We start from the raw sequence: 23,809 nt of genomic DNA, 5'->3' as shown, positions 1-23,809 counted from the left end.
ATGTTGGTGACTGAAAAACCGTTTTGTAGCTGAGAATTTGCTGTGTCAAGTAATGTTGTTGTACATCTGTTGTAGTTTTTGTGGAAATAAATAGAAGGCCTTACTTTCAGAGCGACCAACTTATTAGTCTGTAAAGAAAAATGTGAAGAATAGGCAACTTACCCCTCCCTGTTACTGAGGAATGTATTGTTGGTAGTGTTTGACATTTTTAGTCTAAATTCAAAATAGAACAATTTTCCCTTGTAAACTGTATATCAAATATGAAATGCCCAATGTTGGTGTTGTATGCTAGAACAGAGCCAAGCTTGTGCAAATTGGAAGCTATGGTCCCTTTGTTTTTGGCTGTGTGTTCCTGTCTGTCTCAGCACCTTCACTCTTGCATCCATAAGTTGAGCATACAACCACTGGTGGGAAGAGGAAAGGAGGCAGAACAGCCCTTTGCTGGCATCAACTACAGCTGTTATTGATTGACTCATATTTTGCCTCCAATAAACCAGTGCAATTTGGATTGGGTTTAAAGGCTGTTGGAGAGGGGAGGCTCAGATCCACGAACTGCTTAATTTAGTGTGTGTGAAGTAGAAAGTGCCTTAAACAGTTCCTTTCCCAGTAATCAGATGTTGCTTTCATTTGGTGTAGGTGCCTACAGAGGTACATAGACTTGGATCATGTCACCGAAAATGCCCATCTCTAGGGAGTGAACTATCTCACTTTTATTTTAGAGCACAGATACCATTGAGGTTCCTGCTTTCTGTTCAGTGTGTAAGCAGTTCAAGTGTTCCCCAAGGCACCTGTAGATCAGGTTCAATCAATGTTGTTTTCAGCCTGAAAATTGAATGTCTTTGTTGTCCTCTGGATGAGTGCCCTAGGCAATGAGTGAGCTGTAAAGCTAGGCTGAAGCATGCGTGCTTGCTATCCTTTCTTCTAAAATGGTACTGTTTAGAAAAAAAATATGCTGCAGAAAAAAAATAAAACCATTTGTGATTTATTTTTATTGGTACACAGGTTGCTCTCCCAGTCCCCTAAATAAATACAAAACTTCACACCCTGTTGCCACATCCACCACCTCAATATATTCACATCCACTGTTTGATCTCTATCAATGCTCAGCAAGTGTCAGAGAATGTCAGTGGGTGCCATTGTTTCCACATGGAGGAACTCAGTAACACACCTTTGCTTACGCACTTCCATGTCAGACGCCGTTTTGTCAGACTGCCCCTCTGCTGCCATCTGTCACTCGGAAACAAAATGTAATGGAATATTGGTGGGAAGGTTCAGCCTCTGCTGCCATGCCTCCAACATCTGCCTCTGACATCATAATTCTGCCAACAGAATAAGATAGAAGGCATTACTTTCTGAGTAGCCCTCATTCTTGTCCCCACCAAGACTCCAGATCTCTGCATTTTGATTCCACTAAAGAGGCAGCGACCAGTCTGCTACGTGCTGTTTCAGTTTGCCTGTAATCATTACGTTGGTGATGATTTAAGTCTGATTAATTAAACTACAGACAGGATATCTATTCCATCTGCTTTCACTAGGTGTCCAAACTTTTTTTTTTCCAAAATTTTGGAAAATGACTATTGCTTTGTGGAACATCCGGTGTTCAGTTTCCTGTCTGCTATACTGACTGTTAAAAGAAGGTTCCTGTGGAAATTAATCCATACACGAGCTACGCTTTAATTAAAAAATAATAAGTAAACCTGTTCAGCTTCATATTCCTCAAAACATACAACTTCTATGAGACGTAGTGATGGATATACTTTTATCTGTATAGATAGGTAGTTAAAACTATATATATAAATGTAATTCATTGGCATAAATGGAAGGCTGCTTACTGACAATGGTGATGCATGTGTTTAGGTTACAGATACGGGATGCAGCAGGACTGCAGCACACGCTAATAGGTATTTTTATTGTTTTTATCACACCAAACAGTGCAAAAACATAAAACACTTCCTGCCCTTCCTGTTGATGTTCTGTCAGTGATGTCACTTACACTCCACTAAAAGTTTCCAGAGCCGCGTAATTACGACATGCTCACAGAATTCATATTCCCTGCCTCAGGTAAACATCCTGTTTGGAAATAAACGTGGTCTGGATGTCCAGGAGAGCGAAATTCAGGCACAAAGGAAGTATATTTGTAAACATAATCCATTGTTGACCTAGAGAGGGGCTTTTAAAGTACAGCGGAAAAAAAATTAAAAACTTAAAAACAATACTTCCAGAAACGTGTTTTGAAAAGCATTCGTATATTTGATCTCTTACTGAAAAGGAAATGCAATACAAATCGGGGAATTTGAGCTGTATACAGTCGCATAACTGACATTCTTCTTTGAAGGCAGATATCTCATAGCAACAAAAAGAAAGGAACTACTTAATTAACCTGTTATGTTCCGAGTTTGATTTATTAGGTAGTGAGATTTCATAAAACTAACTTTATTATTTTTGGATGGACGTAAAATTTGTTTTGCCCTATCTCTCCTCCAAAATGCAGCCAGCTCCTATTCATCTTATGCCACCTGGTGAAGCTGGGACATAACTTTGATAAATATTTTTGATCTCTGAAAGTTTGCTTGACTCTTTGACAGAGGAAGTAGGTCCTTTCTGTTGTTCAGCATCAGCTCACGTACACTTCTGGTTGTTTCTGTATTTTAGCCAATTATTTAGCTAGTGTGACATGTTGCCTCTTTGGCTTTGTACCTCTGTGTGTAGGGAAAGCAACACTTTTCTAGTTGGGTTATATGCAGTGAGGGTGACCTTACAGTGGGTTATTTGTCTGTTCATATGTCCAGTGTCTGTATACTTGCATGTACATGGGAAATACAGGTCTATTTCTGAGCAAGAAAGTAGTCCGAGGTGGAGACACTGGGTTTGTCATTGGCGTGGTGTCGCTAAGAAACTGTGCAGCAGTAACTTGGCTTCTGCATGTTCACTGATCTTAAAATAAGGAGAAGGGGGTTCAGCTGGTTAGTGATTTGCTAAGTAAGGGAAGACTTTGATGAATGAGAGATGACTGTTGTCAGTGCTCGAGATAACTGAGCTGAGTTCACTCAGAGTGGTGACTTGCAGATTATATGGAACTCTTGTACAGTAGATGCTTCATTTCTCATACCACACTGAGTTTGCCCTTCATCAGAGCAGTTGTCATGCTGTCACTTTCTAAAATAAGACTTCTGTTTCCCTTTACTACTGTCAGATATTAAAAACAGCCTTACTTGTGAAGTGTGGAGATAGCACGTGGCTGTGTTTGCTGCACAGCTGATGGAAGGTTTTTCTGTTCACGCTGTAAATCTGTCTGATACTGGTAAATTGCTCATGTGCTGGGGCTGCTGTTGTGCACCATCCTGCTTAAGCCCAGCCTTGGCAGACTGGGCATTCCGTTCCCTCCATAGTTCTGATCCCCTGCCAACCAGAGCTACACAACAAAGCATTGCAGCTGACCACTGCACCATGGAGGGAGGCACAGACACTAATACAGATTATTAATATTGGAGTTAATGCACCGTTGAATTGTTCCTTTTCACTGCAGCTTCTGGAGGGCAATATGTCTCATCAAGTATCATTAGCTGAATAGTTGCACAGCCATCACTCCACACCATGAAAAAGACCTTCACATAGCCTTCTCTTCTGGCTGTCTCCTCCTAACCCTCCAGCTTTAGTCCTGCCTATTCTGCACAAATTAGATGATATCTCAACCCAATACCTTCACCCACCACAACACTGTAGTTTCTACAACATACTGTATCTTCTGAAATATTTGATTGAGGTTCAGCTCTTAGAATTTTTATTGTCACCTTTCAATTAGTGGTATATAAAACCACAAATAAGCAAGCAGAAATTATCTGACAAATCCTAGTGCCAACAGTCAGGGCAGGCAGAGAAGGGTATGTCTGAGTTAGGGAATGAGGTAGAGAATCCATTAAGAAGATAGCATTTAAAGATGAAATTGTTATTTTGGAAGATTTTTTTTCTTGAATTTTTTTTTTTTAATTAATTACATCAGTTGTTAATTTTGAAGCATGTTTGTTTACTATGTGATGTGGCTAGGCTGTATGTAAAGCAAAGGTATGGAAGAGGGGGATATGATGAAGCAGATTTAATTTCTTTATAATACTTGTGTGTGTTTCCGTGGTTTTGTCATCATCCCTTTTCTAAAGTTTTTGTGATAAACTGTGTGGAACAAGTTATAAAATGAATCTTTTCCAAGAAATGGTCCAACTTCTTGTAGTGGTTGTAAGTTATAATACTTCAATAGAATCTTTTCCCTTATTCTGTTTTTATTATTAAAGGTTCAGTTCTCTAGTAAAGTACATGAAGACATTTTCATGAGCCATGATAGTTACTTGAGTGCTAATTTTTGGATGTATAGGTGTAATACATGTAACTCCAATATTGGTATTAGTCACTGCTTAAGAGGAGGCACATAACATTGAATTAGTTAGCTTGAAACTACTTGTGAGTGAATTCTGCTGTGTGATTTCCCACGATCTACAAGTTAAGGTGCTTGTCTGTGAACGATTCCATTGCTGTCTTCCAATCAATTATTTAGCACCTCTAAACAAGACACTTCAAACATCTTACAATATTCTTTGTAGAGCTGATCTTTATATAAACAGATTCTGTGAACTTGCTTGCATGCAAATAGAGTTTCAAGTGCTTTCATCCTAGCAGAAATTGTCTTGTGGGCAATTTATAGTGTGAGTCATAAGGGTGAATGTTGCTGTCATCTTATTTGCTCTTTTATCAAATATTCTACGTTAAACTATTTAAATATTTAATCCTTTTCATTTCTTTCTCTGCTAGCATGGAGGAGTCTATGTAAAAAGAAGTGCCAAATTCAATGAAAAAGAAATGAGAGGGAAGTTGCGGGCCCAGATGAAAGCTGATACTCCGGTAAGATAATACTTTGCTTTCCCCTCCTCTCATCATTTCATTGACCTTTTTAGTGTCATTGGAGAAATGAGCTCATGCTTCATATCCCCCACCTACAAGAGAACAGTCATGGATTTGTTTTTTTTTCTGTATCTCTACAGTTATTTTTTCTGATTAGAGTCAACTCCCTAGTGAAACTGCTGGAAATCAGACTAGTCCTTTTATGAATGATACGAACTTTTTGATTGTGTCTGTAGAGGGCAGGGAGGATTTAGATGAATATTAGAACACTTATTAACTGCTGATGTAACTTCTTTGGCAACCATATCCAATGTTCCCCATTTTTCAAAAGGTAGCATTTTTCTACTGCATTGTTCCTTGTCAGAAACGGGTATTTATGTAGACTACCAGTTGTTTATCCTTCTGAAAGTCAAGAAGTATTCTTCCTAAATCTTTAATTAGTCATCCCCATGATCAATCCACTGTTGGTGACTATGACATCTTAGAACTGAGCAATTTTGTCTGCTGCACTTGCAGGAAGAAAAAAGTTATCAAAATTGACAAAAACAGTTTGCAATAATTTTCTATTTGAAGAACGATTGCTAGTGCCAAGTGACTTTTCTCATGACTCCTTTCTTGGTTTGTGGCTCAGTGATTAGAATCAGTGTGTTTCGTTTCCATTACTTGCTGTGCATTAAAATGTTTCTCGCCTTTTTGGCTAGACTTATGAAAACCAACTCAGGCAAGTCTTGATATGGAACAGTTACATTTTCATTTTATATAGAACAATGTGATTAGGACTTTCCACTCCAAATACTAAACCTCTTAAAGCAGAAACCTGGGTAAAAGGAACATATTGATTGTTGTGAGCTTTATACTCCTTTTTTTTTTGGAGATAATGTGTTTGAGTGTGGATGTGTCTGTGTTGAAAAAGTAAACTGTTTTTACACTTACTGACTGCTTTAAATGAGTAAAGCATCCCTGTTGAAGATAGAATGAGTTTGAGTCCTGTCTTGAACTAAGATTTAGCATGAATGTAGGTTTTTCTCTTGTTTGTTTTTAATTAAGTAAATCTATTTCCCATTTTGAGAAGATAAGTTACGGTGGTCGGACATACATTACCACAGCTGAGTTTTTGGCTGACATGAAATTACATCATTTCTGTAGAATTCCACGTGTTCCACGTGCTCCTCTCAAGGGGAGCAAGTCTTGCCAGCGCACCAGCAAACAATGTGCATCTTCCACAGCACAGTGTAACGTGGACAAATAGACTTTTTGTCTTTCTCTAAGCATCTTGCTGTAAAGATGCTGTAATTCTGTACTGGAGCATTTTGTGTTGATAAGGTCCAAATTCTGGTTTCAATCACATTCATAAAATGTTTTCTTTATTAGATTATACCTTTGTTATATTGTACTCTGTAGCTAATAAATTCTTTGTATTTGTTAGTGTCTTTAAAATGTTTTTGCTAGTGGAAAATAGAAATTTAGGTTAGAAAGTAGCTTAAACATATATTTTAGCATTACTGTAAGGATGAATGTAGTACTTGCTATTCATTGCGTCTTCATGAAACACTCCTTAGGAGCGTGTAATTTCTTTTATTAGTATGTTTGTTCTTCCTGTTAGCATGCCTCAGTGTATCATCTGGGACTATGTTAGCTTAGGAATCTCTTCCTGAGAATGCATTTTCTATTCTGGAGCTCATTGGCAGTTGCTTAGCTGGTATGAAGCATAGGCATATTTAGATCTGTCTATCTAATAATGTCTGTAGAGAGAAGATGGCCGTATTCAATAGCAGTAAATTGTGCCTCCATTACCCAGAAGAGTTCTGAGATGTTGAAAATATTGCATTACATTGTTATTTTCTGTATGTAAGTGGCAAAGATTCTGCTTTCTGTAAAACTTGCAGTGTAATTGGATAAACAAAGACAAACGAAGATCTGTGAAATGTATTTGAAGTCATCCCCCTAAGCAAAGCACTGGCTCAGTTTGCTTTCGTTGGTCCGGGTGGAATCTCCTGGCAGGGTGTTTTCCCACAAAGACCCACTAATTTCTTGCTCAGCTTTTAGTTGAGTCTGGTTTTCTGGCTTTGCTCTGTGTTTACTGAAATACAGGAGGTTGTTGTAATTATAACGTTTTCGTTATGGTAAGCCTTGATTTGAAGTCTGCATTAAATCACTCTGCTTTATAGAAGTATTTGGATTTTTTATTTTTTAATGCAGTCTTAGGAATGCATGTCTAGAAACTCACCTAATTCTGCATGTCTTTTGGAAACCTGTAAGTAGCATTCAGATTCAGTAAGTGGCTCCAGTGCTATACATTGACTTGAGTAATGCATTAGCTGAAGTGCAAAGGGTGATTGAAGCAAAAAGCTTCTTTTTAAAGCTGCTTCCACTGTGGGTTCTGCTTTTCGTGGTGGTTGATATTTACATGTGATTAATAAATAAAGTAAGTCCAGAAGGCTTCTTTTCCTGGAATCTTCTTTCTTTCTACTCATTGATTGTGGTTTGGACTGAAAAACTAGCTTGTCTCAGCTACTGCTTAGTAAATGTGGGACCACTTGATGTGTTTGATTTTTGGTGAAATTTGGCTGTCTAGAAGTTCCTTGGAGTTGGAAATAAGGCACAAAAACTGGGTGTGCTTACCAAGCAGCTGTTGCCGTTGTCCTCCCATTATACAGGGTAGCAGTACAGCAGAATAATGTTTAACCGGTATAAAAACGTGAACTGTTTTAAATCACTTTCAGTCAAGCCATATAAAAAGGGACTCTCATACTTTACAAAACTGACATTGTCAAAAGCCTTTTTATGGAGAGGAATGATTGCATACGCTGGGGTAAAAAACAGACCACTGAACTGTCATATGAGGGAAGACTGAACTTTCTATAATCCACTTTATCTGAGAATTTAGATGTAGATGCCGTAAATGCTCTTTAACCTGCAATTACTACTGAGAGAAGACGTGATAACCTGTGTCCTTAGTGCATTATTCATGAATAAACTTTTTGGCTCTGACTTAGTGTGGTGTTCACATCAACTGTAATGCTTTTAAATGAAGACATTTTAATAAGTAAAACAAGTATGCCCTGAACTCGTCAGCACAAGAACAAATTGCTGCAGGCTTCATGTGAAAATAATGAGTGTACTACTCTACATTTCTGTTAAAATTTATGCACTGGATGCTGCAGTTCAGAGTATGCTTTTGCTCTGCTTAGTGAGCTGCTGTGACCGCTTGATTGTTGCAGGCTTGCATGGTGGAGGTTTTCTCCTTTAATGTAGTGCTGGAGAAAATCTTGCCTCAGCCACTACGGGAAGAATTATTGCCAATAGAGAGAGATGGAAGGGAATCCGTGTTAAGGGTCATTTACAGTTATTTACTGTTTCTGGTTATGGTTATTTACAGTTTCTCTCCACATAAAGTTTAAACAAAAGAATCCAAATGATTAATGTTCGGTCTGTCCAGAGACATCTCTGTTCCCATTAAGAAACATAAGACGCGTAGGAATATGGACCCAGCCTCCTGCTCTAGTTAGATTAGCAAACCCTTTTGTTGTTTTACTGCCTCCTTTCACTTGATTTCTTTTAGGCTTTTCTATAATGAAAAGTAAATTAGAGATGGAAAGCAAGCAGAAAATTAAAGCAGCCTCTTGGCCTCTCACGTTCACGGTAGGCTTGGGCTAGCAGTCCGGTGTGGCCAATCTCATGTTGGGGCAGGGGGCTGCGTGGCACTATTTCCTCATTTAGGACTCCACCTGCCTTCAGCATCTCCTTCTGTCCTGTTGTTCCACCTTGCTTCCCAAAAGCACTGGAGCTTTAGCTTGGATGTACACTAAGCTCTGATGGTAGCCTAAAGCACTGCTCCTCCTGTATGTTTTCATAGTAGAGATCTTCAACTGCTAAATTTTCTTATTTCTTCCTTGAAGCTATTTTCCATCTCAACTCATCACATAACTAATGTAACTATACATACGTCTCATTATTGGACCTTTCATTGGGAAAGCTCACTCAAAACTGTGGCTTTGTTCACAGGACATAAAATCTGGCTGATGGCTAACAAATAGCAGCGTAACACCTTGTGAGACTATGGCACAGTTTGAAGGGCACTTTTGTGTTGATGTTGTTTTCAGATAAGTTGTAACAAGATAAAAGCAGTTCTCAGTGCAATGATCTATCCAGCAAGTACTTTATATACTATATATGATAGTATACACACTATACTCAGTCTGCTTGTTTATAGAGAAAGTTGACTCTTCTGAACAGCAAGTTTCAGTTTGAAAATGTGACTTGTGTTTCAGCCTGTCATGCCTAGAGAGAAGGAAACTTGCCTTGTGAGGTGCTGCATCTGGTTGCCCAGAGGAGGTAGATACCCCATCTCTGAAAGTATTTAAGTCCAGGCTGGATGAGGCCCTGGGCAACTTGATCTAGTACTTGATCTAGTGGCTGGTAACCCTGCCTGTGGCAGAGGGGTTGGAACTTCATTATCCTTGAGGTCCCTTCCACCCCAAGCAATTCTATGATTCTGTGATTTAGCCCAGTACAGCCAGTATTTAGCTAGTTACTATGTCTTGGTTTTGTCATTCATGTGACAACTGTGTAAATCTTTGTCATCTGAAGCAGTGCCAACCAAACAGCAGGAGCCTGAGAACAGATACATTAATTCAGCTGTTATAAGGCTTAATGTAATCATTTTGTCATATACTTCCTATTTTGTAAATCCCTGGCAATTTCTTTACAAATCCTGGATATCTTTGCTTGCTTTCCTTGTATTGATTTTTGTATTTCGTTCAAATTATGCCAGATATGCTTTCTCATACCATATCTTTCTCAGTTATTGATCTGGGTGTTAATGTTTCTCATTTGGTTCATCAGAAGCATATCTTTCAGGCAAGAGTCTAAATCAATTCAGATACAAATCTGTCTAGTTGCCAGGATGCAATAATGAAAATACTAAAATTAAGGAAATGCATGCTTTAATATGATTTTGAAGTTTGTAAAATTCAATTGTTCTCTCATGTCACGCTCCCAGGAACAGCACCATAAATGCAGGATATCTTCAGTCAGTAGCACCACTTTCTTGTTGCCGTATGTTCTTCTGCAGAGTGGCAGCTGCTGTCTGTAGGGACACCTTTCAAATCCTTGTGCATGGACAAGTTTTCTCTTTAGCTCCTCCTCTCCTTGTATGCTTACAGGGCTGCCTTTGTTCTGTGTTCTGGAGACTTGTGTCTTGCTTCATGCCCCCTTCAGCTGCAGCTACACCAAGTCCTTTTCTGACACTGTTCTGTCTCGAGGACTTCCTCAGCTGCTTCTTCCTGTCTATAAGCACTGCTTTGCCCCCCTCTGTGCCATTGCTAGCAATCTTTAGCAACGCTGAGAAAATTAACAGAGTTGCTGTACACGTGAAAGCACTTGTTATCACCCATTCATTCCTTTAACTTGTAGAATAAAGGACAAGTTTACAGACTTCACACTGGGAGCTCCTCAGATAACCTGTGCCTCTTCTGGTTTTCTGGCTTGAACCAAAGTCAGTAAAATTCTACTAGCTGAATCCTAATCCACTCTTTGAAACTTGAATTGATCAGAGATAGTATCCTGACATTTGTCTGTTATACAGAAAGAGTTATGAAGAGTGCGAATTCCCTCTGAACAGAGGGATCTATTTAGCTTATGTTAAAATTGATTTGTCAAAGAACTGGGGACTGTGGTAATGCAAAGGTTGGCTTGTCTTTTTCAAAGGTAGCTTTTATGTAGCTAATGGCTCTAAATGAAACATCTTGTAACAAAAAAAAAAAAAGGCTTTAGCTGCATCTAGTGTTTCTAGGCAATTAAAGTGCTCCTGCAATTCAGCAGTTCTTAATCCAAGTTCAGGGGAGCTTATTTAGTTATTAAAATCTTTAGAGATTTGTAATTCTTATAATCTCTGGATATAGTGCTTAAGGTTTTAACTTCCGCTGCCCATGTTGGGAGAAGATAAGATCCAGTAGTGCATGTAGCTTTGGTAGGCTGGGTGCACCAGCAGAGTGTCATGAGCAACACTGCCCGTGAATACAACAGGGCTTCTGTTTGCTTTCCTGAGTTTTACCCAGGTAAAGCAGTCCTAATGGCATGCACGTTAGGCTTGTACATGTTGAATTTCGAGCATAAAACACTTCTTTGTATTGTATGCTTTTAATTCAGAGATTTCAGATTCTGGTCAGCAAACTTGTTCAGCTGCTTGTGTTTTAAAGGCTTAGAAGAGTAATTAAAAAATAATTTCTCCCCTGCTTTGTATTACGCATCTAGCACCAGGATAAGTAGATTCTGTGCTCCATTGTGTAATCAGATTTGCTGCTTTGAAGGCTGTTAGTGGTGCTATGTGTTTTTAAGAGCTGATCTCGATACCAGGGAAGGTTTTCCTCTCCTGCATACTTCACTTTCACATTATAACCATTATACTACACTTGGGAACTGAGCAGTCAAGCTGTAATGAGGGAGGAAGTGTCTTCATCTTGACATGCTATTTTAAGGATCCATATTACATGGTTTGAATATAAGTGTCTTTATGAAAAGAGAAATGCATCTTAGTTTGAATATTATGCCCTTTCCAGCTAATTCTGGAAAGTTCTCATTTGCCAGCTAAATATTTTCAACATGCATGCATACATGTTGACTTGAGGAAGGTGCGAATTTTAACTGATCTGAGAATTCCTGTGTTCATCCCTGTGGTTATGCTGCTGTCACGTTAGGATAAAATGCAAAACTCCGTGCCTCTTAAACCCATTTTCATTTGCTGTTTCTTTTTCATTTAGTTAGTGCTGCTTTTTGTATTTGGATTTCCCCCCCCCCCCCATAATATCTGTATACATCTTGGCTTTCTGCTGATCTTTGAAAATTCTTGGACTTTACCAGTCTCTGCAGTCTGTCAGTTCTCCTTCTCTGCAAACATGCTGCTGTGAGTACAGCCTTTCCTCTAGCTCCATTCAGCTCCATTCAGAAAGTCTTGCAGCTCATCTCTTTACTGTGCTCTGCTGACACTGGTTTTGCCATTTTAATTTTTTTTTCCTTTGCTAGATTCTCAGCTACATACTACACTTTCCTCTTTCTTGATCTTGTACTGACCTCTCCAGTCAGCTCATTTCCTAGATTTCTTTCCTTCTCTGCATTTCAGTACATTTCCACCTTCCTCTCTGCAGTAATTCTGGAGAATTCACTTGCTAGGTCCTTTCTTTCTGCATTCATTCTTTTCTTTTACTGTTCTGCCATCATCAAGTGCAAAATACCAACACACTGATATTTTGTGGGCCAGAAGCACATTATAGTCCTGTTTATCTCTTCTGAGGTTTTATTTTACCATGCATCATTTTGTGATGCGTTCTCCCACCAAGGTCTTCATGTGCTCTAGTAATCTTTCTTGTACTGTTTTATAAATCCATTATCTCGTTTCTTGAGACTCATTTCTGCAAAAATAACAAAGAAACTAAATAGCCTAGGCAGAGTAGGCATGATTTTGCTATGCATGTGTTAGTTTATGTTCAGTTCCATCATAGTTACTGTTGGTGGCAGTAGCCTTTTCTTCTGTAGATGAGTATGAAATTTTCACAATTAAGTGTTGTTTTCTTCTACTTTTGTATGCAGGAGATGATGCAGGGCAGGGGAGTGTATTGGAAAATCACTGTTGTGTTTCAAAAGCAAATTGAAAATTCATCAAATTATGCTAAACTATCACTTTAAGTTCATAATATATTTGATAACTCCTACGTGAGTGAGATCCATAAAGGTACATATCAGAGCCATTGTAATTTCAATTAATGGTATTCCTAATTATGAATGGCACAAAATTTAGATAGTATAAAGAAAGGTTAGATGCAAGATCTGTATTAAAGCAAAACACTTCTTATTTAGATCCATTGTGATGTGTCAAAGGACAGATGTTATATTTCAAGTTGAATGTTACTTTGGTACTTCTGAATATCTCGTCTTAATCCACTTAGAAAAACAATACTGTTATTGATGTCAGCTGTTCCTGATTTCCTTGCTTTTGTTAATGCATGTTATCTTCCTTCCTAAATCACCTGGATACCTGTGGTGTACATTCTAAGAAAATTATTTTGAAGTCCAAACAATGAGCTAAGAAATTTTTAGCTCAAATATTCTGATTTTTTCTTTCTATAGCTAGGGTAATAGATGGTGTGAACTAAATGCAGTGTGGACTTGTCAAGTGTTGGTAATTTCTATAAAAGGAATCAGCTTGAATTCTTTATAAGAACTTTCTGTTTTGTTTTGCTTTTTCATCCCATAGATGTTTTTAGTGATCTTTCCAGAGGGGACTCGTTACAATCCAGAGATACCAAAAGTCATTGCAGACAGTCAATCATTTGCTGAAAAAGAAGGTAAGCAGAAAGATTTTGATATCATTCTTTTATTATGGGGTTAACATATGTTATATAAAATGTTACGTAAGATGAAGATGATCTCACCTTAACTGGACTGTTAAGTCTGCCTGCTTGATACTTAAGGGTTAGACTCAAAAAAAAAAAAAAAAAAAAAAAAAAAAAAAAAAAAAAAAAAAAAAAAAAAAAAAAAAAGCCAATGTGTTTCATACCAGAGTAAGATGAATATACTTTGTGTACAGACGTTTCATGCACTTCAGATTATAAAGGAGTGTTCATTCGCAAGGAAGTTCTCTCTAGCTTTTATTTCTATGTATTTACGAACACTCCTTTTCCTACTCTTGAAGGACGTAGGAAAACCTACGTAGCACCAAGTCACTGATTGGTCTAACTTGACGTTATAATTCCATTTACGGTTGTTACTGACATAAAGAATATTTGGCACAGGGAATGCTGCACCTTAAAGGAAAGTCTTCTATTTCTTTCTCTTGAATTACTGTTAATACTACAATTACTTCCTCCAAGAGGGTTTGTTCCACTTTCACCTTCCAGTCTTACCTCTCCTTGGTTGAAATTTATCCGCAGTTGCGTCGGTGAGCATTGGCATATTCTCCATAACCACAGATAGAATTATTTCATCTTAGGAATGTTTTGCAAAGGCTCCCAGGCGTTTTCATTTTTCTCACAGCAATGCACAATACACATAAACTTTTAACTCCAGCAGTTCCGTCAACATGTTTCCTGGCTTTGTTTTTTCCTGTTGACGAAAAGTGAAATAATTCATTCAGAAGGTAAACAAAGACTAACAAATAGGTCTGGTAAATTCATTTCTGTGACATGCTGAAATGAATTCAGAAGTCTGTGAATCAGCCTGTTGATATCATCAAGCTATTAAGCATTGTTAGTTCTTGTCCAAAAGGATATATGCTTTTCTTCGCATCCTTGGGAAGAATGGAATTTGTTTGCGCGTATGTGCAAGAGAGCTGAAGTCATAACATATTTATTCATCACTTCAGCTTCCTGTCGGAAATGAAAGTCAAATGTTTCATTTAGTTGGCGGTTCTTTGAGAGTTCAGAAGGGGTGTTGGATATGAGGTGTTTCTTTCCTCTCCTTTTTCAGAGAAGAGAAAGGGCTCTCATTGTCATTACTTTAATAAACCTCTGAATTACATATCTGCAGTTTGAAAAACAGTAAATATAATAATAATATTAACCTGTTTTGTGCTTTCAGAGCACCTGTTTGTTTCTTCTAGTGCTTGTCTCTAGGTTTGGTCTGTTTTTATTTTGTAAGGGTTACTCCTTTAAAAACACTAAATACGTGTACTTACTAAACAGGAAGCACCTTCTAGTTTAGAGTAGAATCCTCTTGATCTGCTTTTCCCCGTTGCTGAATTCTTTTGTTGCTATTGTTCACAAAAATTTAGACTCTCCTCAATTTTTTATACGGAGAGGGTGGGAACTGTCCCTGCAATTCAGTGGGAAGATTGATACTCACTTGAACTAGAGCATCCCTGGCCAGGATGGCCAGCCTGCCTGACGCTAAAAGCTGCATACCAAGATATCCTTATGGCTGGGAGCCACAAGGCACAGACCACATATGTCGGGGGCCTCCAAGCTCCAAGGGAACTCTGAGTGACCACCAGCAGGAGACGACAGCTACTGCCGAGAGCCCTGCCATGCAGCAGTGCCAGCCATGGCTTGCACCTTCTGCTTGGCAGTCCCTTTGCCACCAAAGTTCTAGCTGCTGGCTGCAAGCAGGACTCCAGCACAAGAGCTGCAGCTGAACACCTCCCCAGTCATCTACTTTGCTATGGTTTTTAGAAAGTCACAGTGTCCAGTAGCTATTCCAGTCAGAGAATGAGGGCATTCTTTAACTTAAATTTTGCCCTTCGATCATTATGGAGAAATAAAATGTCTGATGATTTTACCTGGTCTTTAATGCAGAGCTTGGTGCTGCGGTGTTGGTTTTACTGACATGCAGGGGAAATTTTGTTGTTTTGTAAAATACGTCTTGAAATGTGAGTAAGCTTTATAATGGTATTTTTTCCTACACTTTTGCACAGTTTACGTACTGAGGAAATAATGCAAATGTAGTATAGAAAAAAGTTGTTTAATTTGCAAGAATTAAACATTGATTTGGTGTTATTTTCTCTGCCAGATGGAACCAGAGATATTGTACCCAAAGATAACACAGCTATTCCTAGAGCACAAACATAACTCATGTTTATTGTCATGCTGTCTGAAACACTGTTTTTGACTTAACTGTGTGTATATGTTTTATTAGTTTTTCAGAGAGGAAGTATGAAAAGGTTTTGTGGATTTGATGTTTATTTTTATTTTCCATGGGCTGGATTTTCTTCTAGAGAAGATTTATTGGCTTAAGCAGAATTATTGGGCTGAACTTAATTACCTGGTCTTAATATGACCTATTGAGTTGCATCTCATAGCTTGATATTCTTTTAAAGAAAGTATAAATGATGGACACAGTCTCTGTCTCTTACAGATGGCCAGAGACCAATTAAAAAATGTTTAAAACCCAATCCAGAAACAGATGCAGAGGTTCACATCCCAAAAGCTTTTTTTCAGATTGCTGGCAGCAACTATTATGTCTTTACCATCGATACAAATATTTAAATAAATCTTATCTGTCTATGAATAGGATGAAAAGATGCAAAAGAATTTAAAGGTGATTGAGGCTCCCCCTTGAAAGGTAACTTTTTAAAAATACAGATTGTACTCTATATTGCAGCTTATTCTTAGACTTCTTAGACTTGGGTTCTGTACAAAATACCAATTTTTTTCCACTTCAGTTGTTTACATTGAGATGCAAAAAGTTGCTTACTTCCAGGGATCCTAGTTGTGTGGTGATAAATTGAGAATGTTGTCATCTAAAGGCAATGTGACTACCATCAAAAACTGAAGATTATTTATTCTGCACATTTTACAAGTGCCAAACAATTCCAGCCCAGTCAGATTTTTACCCATTGTGGAACAGGCAGCATTTCAAACTAAAAATATATTAATTTGATTGTACTGCGGAAGGAAAAATGTGCTGACTGAATTTTGAAAGCAAAAGTTACCTCTTACAACTAAGTAGTTTGGGATTGGTGTAGAAGCTATTTGTGGAAAAGAAGACCACAGAATTTAAATTGTTCTAGTATTTAACTTTGTGCTTCCAAACTGTAGTACTTGTTGGAGTTTCACAGTCAGGAAACAACATAAGTGATGTTGTCAGAATTTCAGGTGAAAATATCTGTCAGGTTTTCACATTTCTGTCAAATAAATGATGCCCCCCACTTCCAAGCCATTAGCATCAATGCCATCTATGTAAGTGGATTTGAACATCAGGAGAGGATAGCAAGGATCATCACAAGAAGTAAGTGATCACGTGAGATGCTTCCAGCAATTGCTATCAGAATGCTCTTTCCCCCCCCCCCCCCTGTATTTCAGCATGGATGGTTACTCATGTGTTTCCAACAGGTTATCTCCTAAGAGCCCTAAGGAAATATTTGCAAGATCTAAGCATGTGAAGGCGAGTTTTGTCTCTTTTCCTGGGCTTTTCCTTCCAGCTTTCACTATTTAAGTATATAGTCAGTAATCTTAAAATTTGCTTTAGTTTTTCCACTTTGATGGAATGATTGCCATCTTCAAAATCTGGTGTGGTCATTCTGTTGATATAAAGCCTCTGATCAACTGTTCTAGGCATCTTAAAAATGCTTTTGTTCTCCCATGCTAGTCAATTGGCTTGAGTTTTTGAGTCTAGGAAATAAATTATAATGTGTAGATAGCAGTCTTATTTTCATAGGGATGTAACTCAAATATTGTAATGTTAGAAGTGGTATTTTTTATTGTATGTATTTGTTTTGAACTGTGAATTTTTTGACACATATTACTGATACTGGACTGTAGAACAGACTTTCAGTAGAACCCACTAAATACTGGACTTCTTTTGTTTTGTACCAATTTCTGGCATAAAGTATGTTTCATCTGTATGTTTCCACAATATATGTGTATGGATTTTTAATAATTTTCTGTGAGTTAGACCTCTGTAATGTTCCAAACAATCCCAAATTTCTTAGGCTTAGTAGAATGTGAATTTTATCCAAATGTTAAGAAATGATATTTTTAAGATATGAAAACAAATGCGAATAACCCAAAGTCCTCCTGCTCTTAATGTTACTGTTAACTTCTGGCAAGTCAAAGAGAACATGATAAGCTTGATAAACTTAGGTTAGTTCACTGTGCTGATTGAAGACAAAACAATTTTCTGAGTGAGAAGCATTTATGGAATTTTGTATTAATGTTTGATTTCTAACAGAGGTCATTTGACCAAGGAAACATTTCAGGTATTCATATATTATCTCCCTTGTTTTTGTGTGGAAAAGTTGCAAATGTAAATGTTCTTTTAATGCTAAGTTTATCTTGACCAGTATTGTGCTTTCTCCTAAGATGTTTTTACGTGCAGGATATGCTTATCTCAAAATTGCTTTTACAGGTCATGTGAAAAAGAGGTGTTTCTACCAAGCTAATTAAAAACGTTTCCCTTCTAGATCTTGGCATTGGTTATAGATTGTATTTTAAAGCAATTTGAAGTATTTAATTCCCAGAAATATTACTTGAAATTGTCTTTTAAAACTGTCTTTTGGTGATATTTTTTTCACACGCTGATGTGTAAGCATGCTTGTTGTAAGAGGGTGAATCTTGGAAAGGAGAGTAACGTTTTTTTAAGTGCTGTGTTGTGAGTGCATCTTAAGTAGCATTTGAGAGATATACCCTTAGGATGAAGAAAGGATTTCTGTTATCAATAGTTGTCCTTAGAAAATCAAGTTTAGGAAAGTAAGAAGCTATCTTATATTCTTAACTTATTTCTGGATTTACCCATTATGGAAAACAGTGTACCAAAGTGCGATGCCTCCTGTGGTTTGGTGTGGGATTGCTGTTCTCTTTCTGAGAGGATTTCTTACTTCTCTTGTACTGTTGTTCATAAGAAAACTCACTTTTTTTCAAGTGCATGCAAGTTTTTAATACTATCAGCTAAGACTTTTGTATACAAGCCTATGGAATGCTACCATACAAACAGATTTCTAAATATTTTCTCTAGTTTTTTTTCAGTGGCAAATGCTAAGGAAAGTGTTTCACGAAGTTATTAAATGAAATTTAAAATGGCAAAGATCCCCATTTCTACATAGATTACCTGTTGATTTGTTTTTTGTTTTTTGTTTTTTTTTTTTCCAGAGAGATGGGAAAGAATTGCTTTTCACTTCACGTTAGCAATAACCAAATGTTATTCCAAATTGTTGTTCCAAATGGATGATTCTTAGTTACCACAGTCTCATATTTGTCTCAGTGTGTTATTAAATTCACTGAGGCAAAAAACATTTTGTAGTAAAACAGTAGGTGACTTGGCAGACTTTGCATAGAAAAATTACAACTATAGCTTTTAAGAATCTTACTATTTAAGAACTTTTTAAGTGCACACAAGCAAATGACTTTATACCTTATATCTGTCATTTTTTAAAAACTCCTCTCACCTGCTGTTCTTTTTTTAATATTTTTATTTTCAATGAGGATTTTTTTTTTTTTAATGCCTCTTTCATGTGTCTCAGTGTTCATAGGGACTTAAGGCCAGTTACCGTGCTGTCTACTGGTTAGGTAGCAAACTGCTGGAGAATGATGGAATTATGGCTGAAACTTGCTGCTGTACACCTAAATTTTCACTGTGGGGATGGAAAGATACAGTGTATTATAACTGCTTTTTTATATAAGCACATTTCTTTTACAACTTCCTTGGCAGAATTTCATAAAATCTGTTACATGAGAGAGTGTATAGGAAGTTGGAGATACTTGCAAGCTGGGAGGGGAAGCTCTGTTATGAATGTTGAGCACTCCTACCATATGTAATTTTGTATGTCTGTCTAGACATCGGTTTCAGTAACCAAACCTTCAATACTGAGGGTGTTCCAGTAGGTTGGGATGAACATAGTGTTAAGTGTGTTCATAGGACACTAAAAAGCTGCGTATTTCATCAGATATTACTGCTGCAGGAACATGTACGCACACACACACACACACACAAAGAGGAAAGAAAGACCTAGTTGGTATTAAACTTTACTCATTGTTTTTTTTCCCTCATTTTCAATTTCTGTTTTAGCATTGATTAACATAGTTTTATAGCAGAAGGAAATACTACTCAGACAAATTTGACATCCACTTCAGTGAGAGTATAACTTTTGTTGATCAAATGTGCTACTGCTCATGTAATACACAGGTTTTCATCATTTAGAATAGTTTTTTTTTTTTTCTTTAATTGGTTTTGTTTCAAAATAAAGTGTGTGCACATGTCAGAAGTAAAATTATGACTAATGCAGGATTCTGAAAATGTTGGTAGATGGCCTGCCTGCATTGGAAGCTCTGTGAGCTTTTGGCTCAGATTAAAGGAAAAGCAAGGGAGATCTTCTCTGTAGTAATCACTGGAAGTGGCCTCAGAGATCATCTAATTCCAATCCCCTGCCATGTGTAGGGTTGCCACCCACCAGATCAGGCTATCCAGGGCCCCATCCAACTTGGCCTTGAACACCTTCAGGGATGGGGCATCATGTTTGAATGCCTCACCGCCCCCTGAGTGAAGAATTTGTGAGGAACATCTGACCTAAATTTCTCCTTCTTTTAGTTTAAAGTCATTCCACCTTGGCTTATCACTATCAGGCTGTGTAAAAAAGTCTGTCCCCCTCCTGCTTATAAGCTCCCTTCAAGCACTGGAAGGTCACAATGAAGTCTCTCAGTTCTCAGTTTTTATATCTAACTTCATCCTGAGAAATTAGATAAACAGTGCCTTTGGTTTTTTTTTGTCACTGTTTCTTTTCTGTTATCATGAAAAAATAAAAATTCTGGAGATGCTAATGTTTCCTAACTAAAACTTTTGTTTCTTTCAGAAAGTCTGCAACAAAATTTGCATCTTGTATAATCTAGTTAACAGTTGCTGGTTGAGGTACCATTAATCAACCTACTTATTCAGATTTTCACATGGTTATAGTGATTTCAGAAGCCCTTGATATGGTTCTCTTGTATGCCTGCATCAAGACATCACATTTTTTGTATTTTATGCTTGTTAATCATTTAAATATCAGCTAACATAAAAGAGCAAAACTGTAGCATTTTAAGGTAGAGTATTACATTATTGGACATCTAGTTTGTTTTCTTTGGCATTTAAAATGAAATCTCATGACCTCAAATACTTTGAGAGTTCTAGCTTAGTATTGCACAACATTAAAAACAATTTAAGCACAGTGTATTTTGTGAATTAGATGAAGGCAACTTGCCAAGGTAACTATATTGTGGCTACTTAGGTTTAAATTCTGTTATGTTGATTTTAGCTAAGATCATCAAGTAATTGCAAGATTCTTTAAAAGGATGTGTTGAACTCCTATTGCTGATGCTTGTTTATCATGCACTGGAGCTATATTTAATAACAGACTGTAGCTTTTATTGGTCTTAGATGAATACTCATTTTGAATCTGAACCTTCAAGGGTTTGCAGATAGCACATGGCATAACAGAGACTTATTCTGCAGTTGGATTTCTCAGGTTGTCACTGACCGTTTTCACCACCAGAAATGTGCGTGAATTAATTAAAAAGAAAAAACTTAATTTAAAAAAAAAGAAAAAACTGATTAGTCTTAGATACGTGTATTATTTTGTCTAGAGGAGTTCTTCTTGTAGCCTGATTTCTCCTTTCCTTCCCCACAGTGCTAGTTTGGGTAATGGGAAGATGAAGTAGAGAGGAAAGGAATGACAGTGCTTTTAGGGCAAAATGAGTGTGTTGGAGAATTTGTACCAACAAGTTATTTTGAGTGCGGCATCCACGCTAATACCACTGCTGTTGCAACACTAGAATATTCAGTGCTTCATTTAGTGAGTAAACATTTAGAAACATAACATAATTAGCTGTTTGATGTAACAGTTCACAAGCTAAAAAAACATTGCCACCATATTATCCTTCAAAATATTTACCCAATCTGTATAACATTTTGCATAGACAGTTATCGCTACTGCCGGTAAGGCTTGGAACAATGACTTCAGAAAGAGTGCTAGTAAATAACCTTTTATCTCCTTGTTTGATCAAAAAGGTTCTTAGCAAATAGTAAGAAATCAAGATAATGATTTATGCTGAAGTTTTCAATTTCTATATATATAAATCTTAGAGAAGTTTAGATGCTAGATATGTGCATAATTTTAGATTAGAGTATGTTTTAACCCAACAGAAGAGGGACAGAAGTTCAGTACAAAATCAGGACATACTATATTATCTTTTGTGTTGATTTTCCAAGTGGAAATCTACCCAAAGCAGTACCACAGTATTTTGGCTTAGAAAAAATATCCTCTACTAGTGTCAGGAGTGAATACCACTGATTGGGGGTGCAATTTAAAAAAAATAAATAAATACAATTTTGAAAAGTAAACTTGTGATAAGGCTAGAAAGCAATAGTCACAATCATATCCTGATATTTCTCTTTGAGAAAAATACAGATCATACAGCAAAACAGTGATTTTTTTTTTTATTTTTATTTTTTTCATAAAATTCAGGCCTGTTTTGTAGAAGCATTTTCAATTGAGTGTAGAAGAGCTGTGTTCAGATCACAAAAAGATTTGGTGTATTTTTCATTTTGCAATTCTTTGTATATTAAAACTTTGGAAATAGAATAGAGGTTATACTTTCAAGCTCAACGTGCTTGTGTGCTATTCAGTATGCTTTGGGTAGAAGTGGTAAGCTGAAACAAACACTGATATGAAATGCTGTTGTTAGGACCTGCAGATTGCTGTTAAATTTGACCTTCTTATGTCCACGATGTACCAATCTCTACATCTTAGCCTGGATGGTTAAAGGTATCTGCAGATTTCTATGACTATGGCTTTGTTAATGGCTAAGCCATTCTAATAGCTTGTTGGCAGGGAAACTGAGAAGATTTCATCTGTGCTGTCGACTCTGTGCTGTTTTCCCTCTCCACTGCTTAGTTTCTGCTGGGACAGTGCCTTGATTTGGCTGGTGGGAGGCTAGTGCCAGAGCAATACAGTCAGTAACAGGTGCAAGCCTGCAGAAAACAGTAGTGGAGGCGTGGCTGCAAGGATAAAGTGGAATTGCCCATTTCTCTCAGCAGCAAATCATTGCATTTGGCTAAAGCTGTCTTGAGTCTAACTGCTTTCTGTCTTCCTTCCTCAAAATGAAGACAATCAGCATAGCCATTATCCCTGTGTGTGGGCATGGTGATGATGGGTTGCTGGTTGGATTAGATGATCTTAGAGGTCTTTTCCAACCTTAATGATTCTATGAAAAACAGAGAAAAAGAGAGCCAAAAGTAGAAAATATCAGATATTTAAATACGTTTGCTAACGCTATTGCTTTAGAGAAATCTTTCAAATTGTTTAAGCATGCGTAGTCTAAAACAACTGCTGTTTAATTACTGTGGGATAGTATTAGGATTCAGTATGTTGATGGAATGGGTTTGCCCATCGGAAGTAAAATACTGGATAAGCATTGTACGTGCTTAAATTTATCTGTGTGTATGCTTCATCTACTAAATCTGTTTCTGAGGTAGGGTCTCAGGCGGTGATATTCTCTGTGTCTTGTATTTCTCAGTTAATTATTTTTTAACCTATATTGGACAAACATAAGCAGTAAGGAGAAGTGCTTCTTTATCATCCTTAGATACCATCCTTAGAACATACATCTTTAGAACCATCTCTACTTCTAGAGCAGCAGCTGTAACGAGGATCTTTTGTTGAGCAGCCTGTTTGTCATTAATATCCTGTAATAATTCTGTTCTGTCTTCTACATAGAATCATAGAATGGCTTGGGTTGGAAGGGACCTGTAGAGCAAATGCAGCGTGAACATGTGCTCTCTCTCAGCTGAGAAATGAGATTAAAAACAATCCTTTTGTGATTTTGAGTGGGGGTGCTGAAGTTTGCTGGCATGATGTTCATTTTGGAAATATCACTCAGATTACCTTCAAACACTTCAATTTTCTTTTCTCCCTAGGTCTTGCTGTATTGAAACATGTGCTAACACCACGTGTGAAGGCAACTCATGTAGCAATCGACACAATGAAAGACTATCTGGATGCAGTGTATGATGTGACTGTGGCATATGAAGGTACTGTGGACCACAAAGGACAAAGGAAACTGGCACCATCTATGACAGGTGAGTTGATGCGTGCTAGACATGCTGCAGCCACGTGTATGTTAACATGCAAAGACAACTTATGGTGCTTTTCAGTGCTCTGGAGATGATCTCCACAGTGCTCCAGCCATCTTACCACTCCTTGATGGGGCATCAATGACTTGGCTCAATAATGCTTACCCACAGCATTCCTGTCCTCTCCTTCCCTTCACTGCTTGCACATGGAATATTTCTTTGGTCAGATTCTGTGCACCACCAGTTCTCTTTGGAGTTGAAATGAACTTGAGGCCGCAAGCAATGGGTGCCCTTCACTTTCATGTTTCTTCTAACACTGGCATTTGATGTGATTGTAAATTATCTTTCTTCCTGCTTTTTTTATATGTAGTAATATATTTTATTTGTA

At 37.4% G+C, this 23,809-nt stretch overlaps 1 protein-coding gene across 1 annotated transcript in view; it reads left to right on the top strand.

The window, feature by feature from the left end:
- Positions 1–23,809, top strand: part of AGPAT5 (1-acylglycerol-3-phosphate O-acyltransferase 5) — a gene marked incomplete at both ends in the record, with an annotated part of 53,883 nt that overhangs the window by 15,561 nt on the left and 14,513 nt on the right. Inside the window, 3 exons of the mRNA XM_079532622.1 lie at positions 4,801–4,890; positions 13,142–13,232; positions 23,266–23,427. Coding sequence (XP_079388748.1) covers positions 4,801–4,890; positions 13,142–13,232; positions 23,266–23,427 — 343 coding nt within the window. The remainder of the gene's footprint in view (positions 1–4,800; positions 4,891–13,141; positions 13,233–23,265; positions 23,428–23,809) is intronic.

The sequence above is a fragment of the Tetrao urogallus genome (genome assembly GCF_951394365.1).
Source record: "Tetrao urogallus genome assembly, chromosome: 2".
Classification (NCBI taxonomy): Eukaryota; Metazoa; Chordata; class Aves; order Galliformes; family Phasianidae; genus Tetrao; species Tetrao urogallus.
Note: the sequence above shows the minus strand (reverse complement) of the source record. Positions and strands in the feature narration are given on the sequence as shown.